This window comes from Hyperolius riggenbachi, chromosome 7, assembly GCF_040937935.1.
Source record: "Hyperolius riggenbachi isolate aHypRig1 chromosome 7, aHypRig1.pri, whole genome shotgun sequence".
In the NCBI taxonomy this organism is placed as follows: Eukaryota; Metazoa; Chordata; class Amphibia; order Anura; family Hyperoliidae; genus Hyperolius; species Hyperolius riggenbachi.
This window is the reverse complement of record NC_090652.1, coordinates 1,113,457-1,135,295: the sequence shown is the minus strand read 5'-3', so window position 1 is coordinate 1,135,295 and position 21,839 is coordinate 1,113,457. Positions and strand designations below refer to the sequence as shown.

Here is a 21,839-nt window from a genome sequence, read left to right as displayed (position 1 = left end):
TTCTCGGTCGTCGGCGGATCGGGAGTGCGTCGATAGCGGCATTCGAATGCCCGTCAACCGGCGCAATAGAGCGGGTATACATTACCTGTTCCGGCCGGCGCGAGTCCCTGCTGTCTCCTTTCCACGCTGGGTTCCGGACGGCTGCAGCTACACAGAATTTCCTGTCCTGGCAGGAAGTTTAAACAGTAGAGCGCCCTCTACTGTTTAAACTTCCCCTGGACAGGGAGTTCAGTAGCTGCAGGAACGGTCTGGAGTCCGGAGCGGAGAAGAAGACCAGGGGACTCGCGCCGGCCGGAACGGGTAATGTATGCGGGGGGGGGGGGGGGGGGGTGGCAGCGGCAGCTCCACAGATTGTGATCGGTTTCAGGCTGAAATCGGTTCACAATCTGTTTGCAGTAAAGGTGGCCATACGATCCCTCTCTGATCAGATTCGATCAGAGAGGGATCTATCTGTTGCTCGCATCTGATGGCAAATCGACCAGTGTATGGCCACCTTTAAGGTGGCCACTGATGGTCCAGTTTTTAGCGAAAAATCGTTCGGGTGATCAGAAAATCTGATCGGATTGGTTGTAAATAATCTCCATTGATGGGCACAATTGATTACGATTTAAAAATAATCATCCAATTTGGATTTTGGTCAAACCAAAATTTGGATTTTCTTGTTGGTTGTGATAGCTAGGGAGCAAAGATTGGTTCGTTGGTGGTGTAGTGAACGCACTAGAAATTGGATCATTTGTGGCCATCTTTATGGGTTCTACTTCAAAGACAGCAAGCAAAAAACAGATCATCGGCACATTCCTTTCCTGTATCCAGTCAGGGAAATCCAATGCCTATAATTAATCTTAGGAACTAATATTCACCTTACTAAAGTACCAGCCTCTCCATAGATACCAGCCACAATGTGCACTGAACCCAGTCTCAAGGTGGAGTCAAGAAGCGTCTACTTACCACCTTCTGTGACCGAGATAATGATCTTTCCTTGCAGAGCAAACCATATTTCATATTATGTATTTAATCTCTGGGCAGAGCTGAAGACACCGGGAACGCACATGTATTATTTTCCACATAATGGTCTGCACTGATGCAAAGATATAATCACTTCAGATAGTTCATAATGAGAGGGGTGGAACTGGGTCATGTGGCTGACCCTGCCCATCTCTGATTACCATCTCCACCCTCCAGCAGAGAAGGGTTAACACTGCTGAAAACACAGGCTGTCAGAGAGTCCTTCCATATCCCTATCCATATCCCATCAAGGATCTGAGCTTTCCATAAATGGACTATTATATCTTCTTTTTGGACTTACCATTTCAAAGGACAAGGTCATTCTACAGACCATTAGCCAGTAGTGTTCACTTTCCCATTATTTTATACACTATATTGATCTGTTCAATTGTTGTATTTAGTTTTATGCGTTATTGTATTAGACAAATGATTTTTAATTGTTTATTTTATAAGTGCTCGTTCTGAAAGCTCCGCAAAGTGAACAGGAATTGGCGGGTGACGTCATATTTGTCACAGTCATCATGTGACCTTTACTGCTGTGCAGTGATGTGACCTTTACTGCTGTGCGGTCATGTGATCTCGTGTGGTATAATGCACGTGTCTCCTCAGTCGGTGGTATAATCCCAGCGTCTCCCCTTCTCTTGCAGGTGGTATAGTCCGGATGACACTGAGTCTGACTGTCATTATGGTTGAGGCCACAGGAAATGTCACCTATGGGTTTCCCATCATGCTTGTCCTCATAACAGCCAAAATAGTCGGGGACATCTTCATAGAGGTGAGTGGCCTGGATCTGAATGCATGTGGAATTGGGTTTTGGCAAGTCCGTGTGCCGCTATAGGCCGTAATGTGGCCGTGTAACTTACAGCTATAGCGCCGCTCAGACAGTAATTCAGCCAAATTATGTCTTTCCCCCCTAAGTCTATGGTGGCCTGGAGGAAGAATAGTAATTAGTGCTGCCGGGATTCTGCTGGAGCAGGGTGAGCCGTTCTTCAGCTTTGCCCTGCGTCTGAATTTTCTGGCACTGTTTTTGGACGTTCTGGCTCTGGGCCTCTGATGCTCACAAGTTCCAACCCCGCCCCCCCAGAATCTTTACCCAGCACGGAGGGAGTCGGGGACAGGGAAATGCAGGGGCCCCGAGCCGGCTGGCAGGCCATCATGTCTCCCCCTAGTAGCAGTGCAGCTCTCCCCCCAGGGGTGCCTGGGTATCCCTGCAGGGAGCAGATGGAGTGTCAGCTCCTCGGCCCAGCGTGCAGTGGGGACCCTCTAATGACCTGTGTGACTGGTTCTGTCATGGCAGCGGGAGTTTAGTTGCCCTGAAATAGTCGAACGGGTTACATGATGCTGCTGTGGCTTTCAGGCACCAGGTCTGCCCTGCTGAACAATCGGAAACTGCAGCAAGCCCATGGCGCTCTCATAGTGTGGTGTCTCCTTGAAGGCAGCCGGTCAGAGGACCTCCTACTCCCTCCCATGCTTCTCCCCCTCCCACCCCTCTCCTCCTCCCTCCCCTCGCCTCCTCCCTCCCCTCGCCTCCTCCCTCCCCTCGCCTCCTCCCTCCCCTCTCCTCCTCCCACCCTCTCCTCCTCCCACCCCTCTCCTCCTCCCTCCCACCCCTCTCCTCCTCCCTCCCACCCCTCTCCTCCTCCCTCCCTCCTCTCTCCTCCTCCCTCCCTCCTCTCTCCTCCTCCCTCCCCTCTCCTCCTCCCTCCCTCCCCTCTCCTCCTCCCTCCCTCCCCTCTCCTCCTCCCTCCCTCCCCTCTCCTCCTCCCTCCCTCCCCTCTCCTCCCTCCCCTCTCCTCCCTCCCCTCTCCTCCTCCCTCCCCTCTCCTTCCTCTCCTCCCTCCCTCCCCTCTCCTCCCTCTCCTCTCCTCCTCCCACCCTGAATCAAGTAATTCAGGCAGCAAACTCTAAGGGACAGCAATGCTGTACACTGGAACAACAGACAATCTTTTTCACACTCTGATGACCCACAGGAGGGTAACAATAACATTTATATAGCGCTTTTCTCCCTGGGGACTCAAAGCGCTGTGACCCTGCATTATGCAGTCTCAAAGGCTAGGGAAAAGAGGTGAGTTTTTAGCCTTTTTTTTAAAGCTGTCCAGAGAGGGAGCCTCTCGTACTGATTGTGGAAGTGAGTTCCATAGAGTAGGGCCTGCATAGGAAAAGGCCCGGGCACCAAATGTTAAGTGTATCCTGGGAATAACCAGCTTCATCTTGTTGGCAGAGCGGAGGGGGCGTGGAGGGGCATAAAGTTCCAATAGATCTGCTATGTATTTGGGTCCCATGTGGTGTAGAGCCTTGAATGTCAGCAGGCAGATCTTAAAATTGATTCTCCATTTTACTGGCAACCAGTGAAGAGTTTGCAGTGCTGGGGTGATGTGTGAGCTGCGGGGGGCATTGCAGTATTGGGGTGATGTGTGAGCTGCGGGGGGCATTGCAGTACTGGGATGATGTGTGAGCTGCGGGGGGCATTGCAGTACTGGGGTGATGTGTGAGCTGCGGGGGGCATTGCAGTATTGGGGTGATGTGTGAGCTGCGGGGGGCATTGCAGTACTGGGATGATGTGTGAGCTGCGGGGGGCATTGCAGTACTGGGGTGATGTGTGAGCTGCGGGGGGCATTGGCTAGGAGTCTGGCTGCAGCATTCTGTACTAGCTGTAAGGGGCGCAGAGCCTTATCTGTAGATCCGATGAACAGGGCGTTGCAGTAGTCTAGGCGGGAGGATACAAATGCATGAACCAGGGCAGGTAGGTCTTCAGCTGGGATATGGTGTTTGATTTTCGCTATATTTCTTAGATGGAAGAAGGAAGACTTGACGACAGCTGATATCTGCTGTTTGAGTTTTAGATTTCCATCCAGGATCACCCCAAGGTTTCGCACAGAGTCTTTATACTGTACAAAATCTCCCCCAATTGCTAGTTTGAGGTGGTGAGCGTTTTGAACTTTATCCATCATGTGTGGACCACCTACCACCAACACCTCTGTTTTGTCAGAGTTCAGCCTCAGCCAGCTGGTGATCATCCAATTTTTTAAATCCACTAGCCCTGCATTTATGGATGCTGATGGGTCTTGGGTGCCAGGCTTGAAGGACAGATACAGTTGTGTGTCATCTGCATAACAATGGTATCCTAGGCCATAGTTCTGGATTATTTTGCCCAGTGGGAGCATGTAGACTGCAAGGAGTAATGGTGATAGTACAGAACCCTGTGGAACTCCATAGGGAAGTGGCACTGGATTAGAGTAGTGTGTGCACAGACATACTTGCTGTGTCCTGCCAGATAGGAAGGTCTGAAACCAGCTAAGAACAGTACCCCTTAGGCCACAGTAATTCTTCAGTCGCTGGATTAGTATTTCATGATCCACAGTATCAAATGCTGCAGACAAGTCAAGAAGAATCAGAATTGAGCAATCACCCTTGTCCCTTGCAGTAAGTAGATCATTCATTACTCTAAGTACCCTGTCTTCCTACACTGACCCTGAGGCAGCATCCAGTTACTTATTTAATGTAGTCTCCTCTGCCATGAATTCAGCCGTTCCACTCACCACCACCCGCCCCCGCCAAACTAACCGGCAGCCCTGGCTCACTGAACAAATCAAACAGCTGAAAAGGCACTCCAGGGTGGCAGAAAGATGCTGGAGAAAAAGCACTGCTGTAGAAGACTTCAATCACTATAAACAAACTATGCAGGAGCTCAGGGATGCCCTCACTTCTGCTAAGCAGTCTTATTTCTCCTCGCTCATTTCCTCACAGTCTCACAACCCAAAACAATTATTCAACACCTTTAACTCCCTACTTCGTCCCCCACCTCCTCCCCCTACCACATGTCTGTCAGCCGACAACTTTGCATCATACTTTACAAGCAAGATTGATGCAATACGTAATAGCTTTAACGCGCAACCATTTTTACCAGCACAGCCGTCACCTATAAATTCCTTCTGTCCGCCTGCACCCTCACCCACCACTAACTGCCTCCCCACCGCTCCACAAGACCAGTCTCCCACTCTAACATCTTTCACCACACTAACTGATCAGTGTCTTTCCTCACTAATCTCCAAAGCGCATCTCACTACCTGTGCCCTGGACCCCATTCCCTCTCATCTAATCCCCCAGCTTTCCTCCTCCTTTAATCCCGCTCTAACAACTCTATTCAACCTTTCTATCTCCACTGGCACTTTTCCTTCCTTATTCAAACAAGCTATCATCACACCACTAATCAAAAAACTCTCTCTTGATCCAACTTCTCTATCCAACTACCGTCCTGTCTCGCTCCTCCCCTTTGCTTCTAAACTGCTGGAACGTCACATCCATTCAGAATTGTCTGCCTTTCTCTCTACCAACTCCTTACTTGACCCCTTTCAATCTGGATTCCGCACACACCATTCCACTGAAACTGCCCTCACGAAAGTTGCTAATGACCTACTGGTAGCTAAATCCAAAGGCCAGTTCTCCATTCTAATACTCCTTGACCTTTCCTCTGCCTTTGACACGGTTGATCATGCTCTGCTTCTGCAGACACTGTCATCTTTAGGAATCAAGGGACAAGCACATTCCTGGATCTCCTCTTATCTCTCTGGACGCTCTTACACTGTCTCCTTCTCTAACACCAAGTCCTCTCCACACCCACTGTCTGTTGGTGTACCTCAAGGCTCTGTTCTTGGGCCACTTCTTTTCTCAATCTACACCCGTGGCCTGGGACAACTAATTAACTCTTTTGGCTTCCAGTATCACCTTTATGCGGATGACACCCAAATCTATCTCTCAGCTCCTGACCTGTCCTCACTACTATCCAGAGTCCCCGACTGTCTACGTGCCATTTCTGCATTCATGTCCTCCCGCTTCCTCAAACTCAACATGACTAAAACGGAAATTGTGATTTTTCCACCATTGCTATCTACACCCCTACCAATTGCAACCATAACGGTAGACAACACCCCAATAACCTCAACCACTAAGGCCCGCTGCTTGGGGGTTATACTTGACTCAGAGCTCTCCTTTAAACCTCACATTGCCTCATTAACCACCACCTGCTATTTCCAGCTCAAAAATATATTCCGTATCCGTCCCTTCCTCACACAAGAGGCCACCAAAATGCTTGTTCATGCCTTAATCATCTCCCGCCTAGACTACTGCAACACCCTGCTCTGTGGCCTACCAAAAAACAGGCTAGCTCCTCTCCAATCCCTTCTAAATGCAGCGGCCCGCCTCATTCACCTTTCCACACGCTCTTCTGATGCAGCCCCACTGTGCCATTCTCTCCACTGGTTACCCATTACCCAGAGGATCCAGTTCAAACTCCTGACTCTAACATACAAAGCCCTCCACGAGTTGTCTCCTCCATACATCTCCTCACTAATCTCAAGATATTGTCCCTCCCGCAACCTTCGCTCCTCCCAAGAAATTCTCCTGGCCTCTAAGCTGATCACCTCCTCTCATGCTCGCATCCAGGACTTTACACGAGCATCAGCCCTTATCTGGAACTCTCTTCCACAGCCTGTACGTCATGCTCCAAACCTGGACATCTTCAAACGCACTCTTAAAACACACCTTTTCAGACAAGCTTATAACATTCTATAGCCCTTTATTTACTTATTTGTCACAATGTAATCAGAGGCAAAGAATCACTGCCTCATCCATCCTCCACCCCCTTACCTAGTGTGTCCCCCACTACCCATTAGATTGTAAGCTCGCAAGGGCAGGGTCATCCTCCTAATGTTTACTGTTTTTGTAACAATATTTGTGCTGCTTGGAACTCTGCTGTATATTTGTTAGTTGTATCTATGTTCCCCTTGTCGTCTTATTGTGCTTTGTAAAGCGCTGCGGAATATGTTGGCGCTATATAAATAAAAAATAATAATAATAATAATAATTACTCGGACTAATGCCGTTTCAGTGCTGTGCCTTTTCCTGAATCCTGACTGAAAAGTATCAATAATAATAATAATCCGAACATTTGTATAGCTCTTTTCTCCTGTCGGACTCAAAGCGCTCAAGAGCTGCAGCCACTGGGACGCGCTCAAGAGGCCACCCTGCAGTGTTAGGGAGTCTTGCCTTGAACTCCTTACTGAATAGGTACTTGACCTAGCCAGGATTCGAACCCTGGTCTCCCATGTCAAAGGCAGAGCCCTTAACCAGTACACTATCCAGCCACTGCCACTGATGTTATCTGTAAGCCTGGCTTCTAGCTGGTTGGCGACTGCTTTCTCGATAACTTTTGATAGGAATGGTAAGTTCGCCACAGGTCTGTAGTTGGTTACAGAATCAGGATCTAGTGATGGTTTCTTCAAGAGGGGTTTTATGATTGCTTTCTTTAGTTCTTCTGGGAAAAGTCCACTTTGCAAGGAGCACTGAGTGATATTGTGAAGTGCTGGCCTGATCAGCTCTGGGCACTGCATTAACCTCCTTAGCGGTAACCCCGAGCTGAGCTCGGGGTAAGCCGCCTCGGAGGATATCTCAGCCCCTGGTGGGGCGATTTAAATTCTGTAAAGTGCTGTACGCGTGGCTAGCTGTTTGCGTACAGCTTGATCGGCGCCGCCGCCCGGCGATCGGCCGCACGCAGCGGCGGAAGAGGGCCCTCCCCGCCAGAGCCCTGTGCAGCCCGGACCAATCACTCCCGGGCAACGCAAAGGGCTGGATCGGGTGCGCCTGACGTCAGGACGTCGGGTGACGTCCATGACGTCATTCCGATCGTCGCCATGGCAACAGGAGAAGCCAAATAGGAAATCGTGTTCTATACGCAATCTCCTGTTTGCTGTTGTTGCCGGCGGCGATCGGACTAGAGGGACACATGCGCCCTCTAGTGGTGTTTCATGTAGCTACCACTCGGGTAGCTACATGGAACAGAAAAAAAAAATACAAAAAAAGTGTGATGCAGCCTCCTTGGCAAAAAAAACGCCAAGGAGGTTAAGGATCCATTTGGGCCAGGATCCAGGTCGCAGGTAGTGGGGCGGAGACTTTGAATGAGAATTCCAAAATCTTCTACACTCAGAGTGTCAAAGACTTGCCATGGTGGTACGGTAGTAGGCAGATGCAGAGTCCAGTGGTCAATTGATGTTGGTGTAATGCTGGCACGGATGGTAGACACCTTGTTTGTGAAGAAGGCAGAGAATTCTTCACACCTTACCCTGGAGAATGTGGTTGGGGCTTTTAGGCAGGAAGGGTTGCAGAGCTGCAAGTGAATGTCCCGCCCCCCTCCATTAGCATTCACTGCTCTGCTTGCTGACCCCGCCTCCTTTGCTTGTGTAACCTATAGGATAGCCATGACAGCCGGGCGGTCACCAAAACCAGCTGTGTAGAGCACCCAGCTGATGAGGCTTGGGGAGAACGCTGCAGAGCAAGGCGTCTGTACATTATGAGATTAATCAGTAATGATGTCCCTGCTGTGTTTCCCCTCAGGGTCTGTATGATTTGCACATCAAGCTGCAGAGTGTCCCTTTCCTGCACTGGGAGGCTCCAGTCACCTCTCACTCCCTCACAGCCAGGTAAGTCCTGTCACTGCTGTCATACACACATTATATAAGGCATCTTCCTGCCGTGCCCCGCCCTTCCTGCCCCGACCCCGCCCTTCCTGCCCCGCCCCGACTGCACCCTTCCTGCTCCACCCCGTCCTGCCCCAACCCCGCCCTTCCTGCCACACCCCGTTCTTTCTGCCCAACCCCGCCCTTCTGCACTGGGAGGCTCCAGTTACCGCTCACTCCCTCACAGCCAGGTAAGCCCTGCCACTCTGCTGTCATACACAAATATGGCATCTTCCTGCCCCGCCCTTCCTACCACACCCGCTCTTCCTGCCACACGCCGCCCTTCTGCTCTGGGAGGCTCTAGTCACTTCTTATTCCCTCACAGCCAGGTAAGTCCTATCACTCTGCTGTCATACACACATTATATAAGGCATCTTTCTGCCATGCCCCGCCCTTCCTGCCGCACCCCACCCTTCCCTCCGCACCCCGCCCTTCTGCACTGGGAGGCTCCAGTCACTTCTCATTCCCTCACAGCCAGGTAAGTCCTGTCACTCTGCTGTCATACACACATTATATAAGGCATCTTCCTGCCGCACCCCGCCCTTCCTGCCGCACCCCGCCCTTCTGCACTGGGAGGCTCCAGTCACCTCTCACAGCTAGGTAAGTCCTGTCACTCTGCTGTCGTACACACCTTATACAAGGCAACTTCATGCCCCGCCCTTCCTGCCGCACCCCGTCCTTCCAGCAGCACCCCGCCCTTCCTGTGGCAATACTGACCAGGAGAGACGCCCTCCCCCCGCCCCCCAGGAAGCCGCTGCACCGTGTAGTGAGTGAGGTGTGTGGGGGATACGCAGAGCATCATGTCCAGCCACAAACACAATGTACATATATGGGGAGTCTGTGATGATCTGCGATCTCTTCTCTCCTCAGGGAGGTGATGAGCACCCCGGTCACCTGTCTGCGGCGCAGAGAGAAGGTGGGGGTTATTGTGGATGTCCTGAGCATCACCACGTCCAATCATAACGGCTTCCCGGTGGTGGAGAATAATACTGGGCAGGTGAGGAGCGACTCTGCGCAGTGATCAGGCTGTAGTCACATGACCCCTGCAGTGATGAGGCTGTAGTCACATGACCCCTGCAGGGATCAGACTGTACCAAACCTGGATGTGACCTCTCTCTGATCTTTTCCAGCCCCCGCGGTTGTGTGGACTGATCCTGAGATCTCAGCTCATCGTTCTTCTGAAGCACAAGGTACACAGACTGCTTTACATTGTATCACAAATCTGCAGTGCTGTCCCATGAGAAGATATCATACAATATTACACTGTTATACAAGCTGTACACTGACTGCTTTACATTGTATCACAGCGTCACATCTGCAGTGCTGTCCCATGAGAAGATATCATACAATATTACACTGTTATACAAGCTGTACACTGACTGCTTTACATTGTATCAGTGTCACATCTGCAGTGCTGTCCCATGAGAAGATATCATACAATATTTACACTGTTATACAAGCTGTACACTGACTGCTTTACATTGTATCACAGTGTCACATCTGCAGTGCTGTCCCATTAGAAGATATCATACAATATTTACACTGTTATACAAGCTGTACACTGACTGCTTTACATTGTATCACAGCGTCACATCTGCAGTGCTGTCCCATGAGAAGATATCATACAATATTTACACTGTTATACAAGCTGTACACTGACTGCTTTACATTGTATCACAGCGTCACATCTGCAGTGTTGTCCCATGAGAAAATATCATACAATATTTACACAGTTATACAAGCTGTACACTGACTGCTTTACATTGTATCACAGTGTCACATCTGCAGTGCTGTCCCATTAGAAGATATCATACAATATTTACACTGTTATACAAGCTGTACACTGACTGCTTTACATTGTATCACAGCGTCACATCTGCAGTGCTGTCCCATGAGAAGATATCATACAATATTACACTGTTATACAAGCTGTACACTGACTGCTTTACATTGTATCACAGTGTCACATCTGCAGGGCTGTCCCATGAGAAGATATCATACAATATTACACTATTATACAAGCTGTACACTGACTGCTTTACATTGTTTCACAGTGTCACATCTGCAGTGTTGTCCCATGAGAAGATATCATACAATATTTACACTGTTATACAAACTGTACACTGACTGCTTTACATTGTATCACAGCGTCACATCTGCAGTGTTGTCCCATGAGAAGATATCATACAATATTACAATGTTATACAAGCTGTACACTGACTGCTTTACATTGTATCACAGCGTCACATCTGCAGTGTTGTCCCATGAGATGATATCATACAATATTTACACTGTTATACAAGCTGTACACTGACTGCTTTACATTGTATCACAGTGTCACATCTACAGTGTTGTCCCATGAGAAGATATCATACAATATTTACACTGTTACACAAGCTGTACACTGACTGCTTTACATTGTATCACAGCGTCACATCTGCATTGTTGTCCCATGAGAAGATATCATACAATATTACACTGTTATACAAGCTGTACACTGACTGCTTTACATTGTATCACAGCGTCACATCTGCAGTGCTGTCCCATGAGAAGATATCATACAATATTACACTGTTATACAAGCTGTACACTGACTGCTTTACATTGTATCACAGTGTCACATCTGCAGTGTTGTCCCATGAGAAGATATCATACAATATTACACTGTTATACAAGCTGTACACTGACTGCTTTACATTGTATCACAGCATCACATCTGCAGTGTTGTCCCATGAGAAGATATCATACAATATTACACTGTTATACAAGCTGTACACTGACTGCTTTACATTGTATCACAGCGTCACATCTGCAGTGCTGTCCCATGAGAAGATATCATACAATATTACACTGTTATACAAGCTGTACACTGACTGCTTTACATTGTATCACAGCGTCACATCTGCAGTGCTGTCCCATGAGAAGATATCATACAATATTACACTGTTATACAAGCTGTACACTGACTGCTTTACATTGTATCACAGTGTCACATCTGCAGTGTTGTCCCATGAGAAGATATCATACAATATTACACTGTTATACAAGCTGTACACTGACTGCTTTACATTGTATCACAGCATCACATCTGCAGTGTTGTCCCATGAGAAGATATCATACAATATTACACTGTTATACAAGCTGTACACTGACTGCTTTACATTGTATCACAGCGTCACATCTGCAGTGCTGTCCCATGAGAAGATATCATACAATATTTACACTGTTATACAAGCTGTACACTGACTGCTTTACATTGTATCACAGCATCACACCTGCAGTGCTGTCCCATGAGAAGATATCATACAATATTACACTGTTATACAAGCTGTACACTGACTGCTTTACATTGTATCACAGCGTCACATCTGCAGTGCTGTCCCATGAGAAGATATCATACAATATTACACTGTTATACAAGCTGTACACTGACTGCTTTACATTGTGTCACAGCTTCACATCTGCAGTGTTGTCCCATGAGAAGATATCATACAATATTACAATGTTAGACAAGCTGTACACTGACTGCTTTACATTGTATCACAGCGTCACATCTGCAGTGTTGTCCCATGAGATGATATACAATATTTACACTGTTATACAAGCTGTACACTGACTGCTTTACATTGTATCACAGCATCACATCTGCAGTGTTGTCTCATGAGAAGATATCATACAATATTTACACTGTTATACAAGCTGTACACTGACTGCTTTACATTGTATCACAGCGTCACATCTGCAGTGCTGTCCCATGAGAAGATATCATACAATATTACACTGTTATACAAGCTGTACACTGACTGCTTTACATTGTATCACAGCGTCACATCTGCAGTGCTGTCCCATGAGAAGATATCATACAATATTTACACTGTTATACAAGCTGTACACTGACTGCTTTACATTGTATCACAGTGTCACATCTGCAGTGCTGTCCCATGAGAAGATATCATACAATATTTACACCTGTTATACAAGCTGTACACTGACTGCTTTACATTGTATCACAGTGTCACATCTGCAGTGTTGTCCCATGAGAAGATATCATACAATATTACACTGTTATACAAGCTGTACACTGACTGCTTTACATTGTATCACAGTGTCACATCTGCAGTGCTGTCCCAAGAGAAGATATCATACAATATTTACACTGTTATACAAGCTGTACACTGACTGCTTTACATTGTATCACAGCGTCACATCTGCAGTGCTGTCCCAAGAGAAGATATCATACAATATTTACACTGTTATACAAGCTGTACACTGACTGCTTTACATTGTATCACAGCGTCACATCTGCAGTGTTGTCCCATGAGAAAATATCATACAATATTTACACAGTTATACAAGCTGTACACTGACTGCTTTACATTGTATCACAGTGTCACATCTGCAGTGCTGTCCCATTAGAAGATATCATACAATATTTACACTGTTATACAAGCTGTACACTGACTGCTTTACATTGTATCACAGTGTCACATCTGCAGGGCTGTCCCATGAGAAGATATCATACAATATTACACTATTATACAAGCTGTACACTGACTGCTTTACATTGTTTCACAGTGTCACATCTGCAGTGTTGTCCCATGAGAAGATATCATACAATATTTACACTGTTATACAAGCTGTACACTGACTGCTTTACATTGTATCACAGCGTCACATCTGCAGTGCTGTCCCATGAGAAGATATCATACAATATTACACTGTTATACAAGCTGTACACTGACTGCTTTACATTGTATCACAGTGTCACATCTGCAGTGTTGTCCCATGAGAAGATATCATACAATATTTACACTGTTATACAAGCTGTACACTGACTGCTTTACATTGTATCACAGCGTCACATCTGCAGTGTTGTCCCATGAGAAGATATCATACAATATTACAATATTACAATGTTATACAAGCTGTACACTGACTGCTTTACATTGTATCACAGCGTCACATCTGCAGTGTTGTCCCATGAGATGATATCATACAATATTTACACTGTTATACAAGCTGTACACTGACTGCTTTACATTGTATCACAGTGTCACATCTACAGTGTTGTCCCATGAGAAGATATCATACAATATTTACACTGTTACACAAGCTGTACACTGACTGCTTTACATTGTATCACAGCGTCACATCTGCATTGTTGTCCCATGAGAAGATATCATACAATATTACACTGTTATACAAGCTGTACACTGACTGCTTTACATTGTATCACAGTGTCACATCTGCAGTGTTGTCCCATGAGAAGATATCATACAATATTACACTGTTATACAAGCTGTACACTGACTGCTTTACATTGTATCACAGCATCACATCTGCAGTGTTGTCCCATGAGAAGATATCATACAATATTACACTGTTATACAAGCTGTACACTGACTGCTTTACATTGCATCACAGCATCACATCTGCAGTGCTGTCCCATGAGAAGATATCATACAATATTACACTGTTATACAAGCTGTACACTGACTGCTTTACATTGTGTCACAGCTTCACATCTGCAGTGTTGTCCCATGAGAAGATATCATACAATATTACAATGTTATACAAGCTGTACACTGACTGCTTTACATTGTGTCACAGCTTCACATCTGCAGTGTTGTCCCATGAGAAGATATCATACAATATTACAATGTTAGACAAGCTGTACACTGACTGCTTTACATTGTATCACAGCGTCACATCTGCAGTGTTGTCCCATGAGATGATATACAATATTTACACTGTTATACAAGCTGTACACTGACTGCTTTACATTGTATCACAGCATCACATCTGCAGTGTTGTCCCATGAGAAGATATCATACAATATTTACACTGTTATACAAGCTGTACACTGACTGCTTTACATTGTATCACAGCGTCACATCTGCAGTGCTGTCCCATGAGAAGATATCATACAATATTACACTGTTATACAAGCTGTACACTGACTGCTTTACATTGTATCACAGCGTCACATCTGCAGTGCTGTCCCATGAGAAGATATCATACAATATTTACACTGTTATACAAGCTGTACACTGACTGCTTTACATTGTATCACAGTGTCACATCTGCAGTGCTGTCCCATGAGAAGATATCATACAATATTTACACCTGTTATACAAGCTGTACACTGACTGCTTTACATTGTATCACAGTGTCACATCTGCAGTGTTGTCCCATGAGAAGATATCATACAATATTACACTGTTATACAAGCTGTACACTGACTGCTTTACATTGTATCACAGTGTCACATCTGCAGTGCTGTCCCAAGAGAAGATATCATACAATATTTACACTGTTATACAAGCTGTACACTGACTGCTTTACATTGTATCACAGCGTCACATCTGCAGTGCTGTCCCAAGAGAAGATATCATACAATATTTACACTGTTATACAAGCTGTACACTGACTGCTTTACATTGTATCACAGCGTCACATCTGCAGTGTTGTCCCATGAGAAAATATCATACAATATTTACACAGTTATACAAGCTGTACACTGACTGCTTTACATTGTATCACAGTGTCACATCTGCAGTGCTGTCCCATTAGAAGATATCATACAATATTTACACTGTTATACAAGCTGTACACTGACTGCTTTACATTGTATCACAGTGTCACATCTGCAGGGCTGTCCCATGAGAAGATATCATACAATATTACACTATTATACAAGCTGTACACTGACTGCTTTACATTGTTTCACAGTGTCACATCTGCAGTGTTGTCCCATGAGAAGATATCATACAATATTTACACTGTTATACAAGCTGTACACTGACTGCTTTACATTGTATCACAGCGTCACATCTGCAGTGCTGTCCCATGAGAAGATATCATACAATATTACACTGTTATACAAGCTGTACACTGACTGCTTTACATTGTATCACAGTGTCACATCTGCAGTGTTGTCCCATGAGAAGATATCATACAATATTTACACTGTTATACAAGCTGTACACTGACTGCTTTACATTGTATCACAGCGTCACATCTGCAGTGTTGTCCCATGAGAAGATATCATACAATATTACAATATTACAATGTTATACAAGCTGTACACTGACTGCTTTACATTGTATCACAGCGTCACATCTGCAGTGTTGTCCCATGAGATGATATCATACAATATTTACACTGTTATACAAGCTGTACACTGACTGCTTTACATTGTATCACAGTGTCACATCTACAGTGTTGTCCCATGAGAAGATATCATACAATATTTACACTGTTACACAAGCTGTACACTGACTGCTTTACATTGTATCACAGCGTCACATCTGCATTGTTGTCCCATGAGAAGATATCATACAATATTACACTGTTATACAAGCTGTACACTGACTGCTTTACATTGTATCACAGTGTCACATCTGCAGTGTTGTCCCATGAGAAGATATCATACAATATTACACTGTTATACAAGCTGTACACTGACTGCTTTACATTGTATCACAGCATCACATCTGCAGTGTTGTCCCATGAGAAGATATCATACAATATTACACTGTTATACAAGCTGTACACTGACTGCTTTACATTGCATCACAGCATCACATCTGCAGTGCTGTCCCATGAGAAGATATCATACAATATTACACTGTTATACAAGCTGTACACTGACTGCTTTACATTGTGTCACAGCTTCACATCTGCAGTGTTGTCCCATGAGAAGATATCATACAATATTACAATGTTAGACAAGCTGTACACTGACTGCTTTACATTGTATCACAGCGTCACATCTGCAGTGTTGTCCCATGAGATGATATACAATATTTACACTGTTATACAAGCTGTACACTGACTGCTTTACATTGTATCACAGCATCACATCTGCAGTGTTGTCCCATGAGAAGATATCATACAATATTTACACTGTTATACAAGCTGTACACTGACTGCTTTACATTGTATCACAGCGTCACATCTGCAGTGCTGTCCCATGAGAAGATATCATACAATATTACACTGTTATACAAGCTGTACACTGACTGCTTTACATTGTATCACAGCGTCACATCTGCAGTGCTGTCCCATGAGAAGATATCATACAATATTTACACTGTTATACAAGCTGTACACTGACTGCTTTACATTGTATCACAGTGTCACATCTGCAGTGCTGTCCCATGAGAAGATATCATACAATATTTACACTGTTATACAAGCTGTACACTGACTGCTTTACATTGTGTCACAGTGTCACATCTGCAGTGCTGTCCCATGAGAAGATATCATACAATATTACACTGTTATACAAGCTGTACACTGACTGCTTTACATTGTATCACAGTGTCACATCTGCAGTGTTGTCCCATGAGAAGATATCATACAATATTACACTGTAATACAAGCTGTACACTGACTGCTTTACATTGTATCACAGCATCACATCTGCAGTGTTGTCCCATGAGAAGATATCATACAATATTACACTGTTATACAAGCTGTACACTGACTGCTTTACATTGTATCACAGCGTCACATCTGCAGTGCTGTCCCATGAGAAGATATCATACAATATTTACACTGTTATACAAGCTGTACACTGACTGCTTTACATTGTATCACAGCATCACACCTGCAGTGCTGTCCCATGAGAAGATATCATACAATATTACACTGTTATACAAGCTGTACACTGACTGCTTTACATTGTGTCACAGCTTCACATCTGCAGTGTTGTCCCATGAGAAGATATCATACAATATTACAATGTTAGACAAGCTGTACACTGACTGCTTTACATTGTATCACAGCGTCACATCTGCAGTGTTGTCCCATGAGATGATATACAATATTTACACTGTTATACAAGCTGTACACTGACTGCTTTACATTGTATCACAGCATCACATCTGCAGTGTTGTCCCATGAGAAGATATACAATATTTACACTGTTATACAAGCTGTACACTGACTGCTTTACATTGTATCACAGCGTCACATCTGCAGTGCTGTCCCATGAGAAGATATCATACAATATTACACTGTTATACAAGCTGTACACTGACTGCTTTACATTGTATCACAGCGTCACATCTGCAGTGCTGTCCCATGAGAAGATATCATACAATATTTACACTGTTATACAAGCTGTACACTAACTGCTTTACATTGTATCACAGTGTCACATCTGCAGTGCTGTCCCATGAGAAGATATCATACAATATTTACACCTGTTATACAAGCTGTACACTGACTGCTTTACATTGTATCACAGTGTCACATCTGCAGTGTTGTCCCATGAGAAGATATCATACAATATTACACTGTTATACAAGCTGTACACTGACTGCTTTACATTGTATCACAGTGTCACATCTGCAGTGCTGTCCCAAGAGAAGATATCATACAATATTTACACTGTTATACAAGCTGTACACTGACTGCTTTACATTGTATCACAGCGTCACATCTGCAGTGTTGTCCCATGAGAAAATATCATACAATATTTACACAGTTATACAAGCTGTACACTGACTGCTTTACATTGTATCACAGTGTCACATCTGCAGTGCTGTCCCATTAGAAGATATCATACAATATTTACACTGTTATACAAGCTGTACACTGACTGCTTTACATTGTATCACAGCGTCACATCTGCAGTGCTGTCCCATGAGAAGATATCATACAATATTACACTGTTATACAAGCTGTACACTGACTGCTTTACATTGTATCACAGTGTCACATCTGCAGGGCTGTCCCATGAGAAGATATCATACAATATTACACTATTATACAAGCTGTACACTGACTGCTTTACATTGTTTCACAGTGTCACATCTGCAGTGTTGTCCCATGAGAAGATATCATACAATATTTACACTGTTATACAAGCTGTACACTGACTGCTTTACATTGTATCACAGCGTCACATCTGCAGTGCTGTCCCATGAGAAGATATCATACAATATTACACTGTTATACAAGCTGTACACTGACTGCTTTACATTGTATCACAGTGTCACATCTGCAGTGTTGTCCCATGAGAAGATATCATACAATATTTACACTGTTATACAAGCTGTACACTGACTGCTTTACATTGTATCACAGCGTCACATCTGCAGTGTTGTCCCATGAGAAGATATCATACAATATTACAATGTTATACAAGCTGTACACTGACTGCTTTACATTGTATCACAGCGTCACATCTGCAGTGTTGTCCCATGAGATGATATCATACAATATTTACACTGTTATACAAGCTGTACACTGACTGCTTTACATTGTATCACAGTGTCACATCTACAGTGTTGTCCCATGAGAAGATATCATACAATATTTACACTGTTACACAAGCTGTACACTGACTGCTTTACATTGTATCACAGCGTCACATCTGCATTGTTGTCCCATGAGAAGATATCATACAATATTACACTGTTATACAAGCTGTACACTGACTGCTTTACATTGTATCACAGTGTCACATCTGCAGTGTTGTCCCATGAGAAGATATCATACAATATTACACTGTTATACAAGCTGTACACTGACTGCTTTACATTGTATCACAGCATCACATCTGCAGTGTTGTCCCATGAGAAGATATCATACAATATTACACTGTTATACAAGCTGTACACTGACTGCTTTACATTGTATCACAGCGTCACATCTGCAGTGCTGTCCCATGAGAAGATATCGTACAATATTTACACTGTTATACAAGCTGTACACTGACTGCTTTACATTGTGTCACAGCATCACACCTGCAGTGCTGTCCCATGAGAAGATATCATACAATATTACACTGTTATACAAGCTGTACACTGACTGCTTTACATTGTATCACAGCGTCACATCTGCAGTGCTGTCCCATGAGAAGATATCATACAATATTACAATGTTAGACAAGCTGTACACTGACTGCTTTACATTGTATCACAGCGTCACATCTGCAGTGTTGTCCCATGAGATGATATACAATATTTACACTGTTATACAAGCTGTACACTGACTGCTTTACATTGTATCACAGCATCACATCTGCAGTGTTGTCCCAAGAGAAGATATCATACAATATTTACACTGTTATACAAGCTGTACACTGACTGCTTTACATTGTATCACAGCGTCACATCTGCAGTGCTGTCCCATGAGAAGATATCATACAATATTACACTGTTATACAAGCTGTACACTGACTGCTTTACATTGTATCACAGCGTCACATCTGCAGTGCTGTCCCATGAGAAGATATCATACAATATTTACACTGTTATACAAGCTGTACACTGACTGCTTTACATTGTATCACAGTGTCACATCTGCAGTGCTGTCCCATGAGAAGATATCATACAATATTTACACTGTTATACAAGCTGTACACTGACTGCTTTACATTGTATCACAGTGTCACATCTGCAGTGTTGTCCCATGAGAAGATATCATACAATATTTACACTGTTATACAAGCTGTACACTGACTGCTTTACATTGTATCACAGTGTCACATCTGCAGTGCTGTCACATGAGAAGATCTCATACAATATTTATACTGTTGTACAAGCTGTACACTGACTGCTTTACATTGTATCACAGTGTCACATCTGCAGTGCTGTCCCATGAGAAGATATCATACAATATTTACACTGTTATACAAGCTGTACACTGACTGCTTTACATTGTGTCACAGTGTCACATCTGCAGTGCTGTCCCATGAGAAGATATCATACAATATTACACTGTTATACAAGCTGTACACTGACTGCTTTACATTGTATCACAGCGTCACATCTGCAGTGCTGTCCCATGAGAAGATATCATACAATATTTACACTGTTATACAAGCTGTACACTGACTGCTTTACATTGTATCACAGTGTCACATCTGCAGTGCTGTCCCATGAGAAGATATCATACAATATTTATACTGTTGTACAAGCTGTACACTGACTGCTTTACATTGTGTCACAGTGTCACATCTGCAGTGTTATCCCATGAGAAGATATCATACAATATTACACTGTTATACAAGCTGTACACTGACTGCTTTACATTGTATCACAGCGTCACATCTGCAGTGTTGTCCCATGAGAAGATACCATACAATATTTACACTGTTGTACAAGCTGTACACTGACTGCTTTACATTGTATCACAGTGTCACATCTGCAGTGCTGTCCCATGAGAAGATATCATACAATATTTACACTGTTATACAAGCTGTACACTGACTGCTTTACATTGTATCACAGTGTCACATCTGCAGTGTTATCCCATGAGAAGATATCATACAATATTTACACTGTTGTACAAGCTGTACACTGACTGCTTTACATTGTATCACAGTGTCACATCTGCAGTGCTGTCCCATGAGAAGATATCATACAATATTACACTGTTATACAAGCTGTACACTGACTGCTTTACATTGTGTCACAGCGTCACATCTGCAGTGCGGTCCCATGAGAAGATATCATACAATATTACACTATTATACAAGCTGTACACTGACTGCTTTACATTGTATCACAGTGTCACATCTGCAGTGCTGTCCCATGAGAAGATATCATACAATATTACACTATTATACAAGCTGTACACTGACTGCTTTACATTGTATCACAGTGTCACATCTGCAGTGCTGTCCCATGAGAAGATATCATACAATATTTACACTATTATACAAGCTGTACACTGACTGCTTTACATTGTATCACAGCGTCACATCTGCAGTGCTGTCCCATGAGAAGATATCATACAATATTTATACTGTTGTACAAGCTGTACACTGACTGCTTTACATTGTGTCACAGTGTCACATCTGCAGTGTTATCCCATGAGAAGATATCATACAATATTTACACTGTTATACAAGCTGTACACTGACTGCTTTACATTGTATCACAGTGTCACATCTGCAGTGTTGTCCCATGAGAAGATATCATACAATATTTACACTGTTGTACAAGCTGTACACTGACTGCTTTACATTGTATCACAGTGTCACATCTGCAGTGCTGTCCCATGAGAAGATATCATACAATATTACACTGTTATACAAGCTGTACACTGACTGCTTTACATTGTATCACAGCGTCACATCTGCAGTGTTGTCCCATGAGAAGATACCATACAATATTTACACTGTTGTACAAGCTGTACACTGACTGCTTTACATTGTATCACAGTGTCACATCTGCAGTGCTGTCCCATGAGAAGATATCATACAATATTTACACTGTTATACAAGCTGTACACTGACTGCTTTACATTGTATCACAGTGTCACATCTGCAGTGTTATCCCATGAGAAGATATCATACAATAT

General features: G+C 44.0%; 1 protein-coding gene across 1 annotated transcript in view; it reads left to right on the top strand.

Moving 5' to 3' along the window:
• Nucleotides 1-21,839, top strand: part of CLCN7 (chloride voltage-gated channel 7) — a 224,391-nt gene that overhangs the window by 176,024 nt on the left and 26,528 nt on the right. The window contains exons 19-22 of the mRNA XM_068243464.1: nt 1,653-1,780; nt 8,395-8,480; nt 9,387-9,513; nt 9,647-9,706. Of these exons, the coding sequence (XP_068099565.1) occupies nt 1,653-1,780; nt 8,395-8,480; nt 9,387-9,513; nt 9,647-9,706 (401 nt within the window). The remainder of the gene's footprint in view (nt 1-1,652; nt 1,781-8,394; nt 8,481-9,386; nt 9,514-9,646; nt 9,707-21,839) is intronic.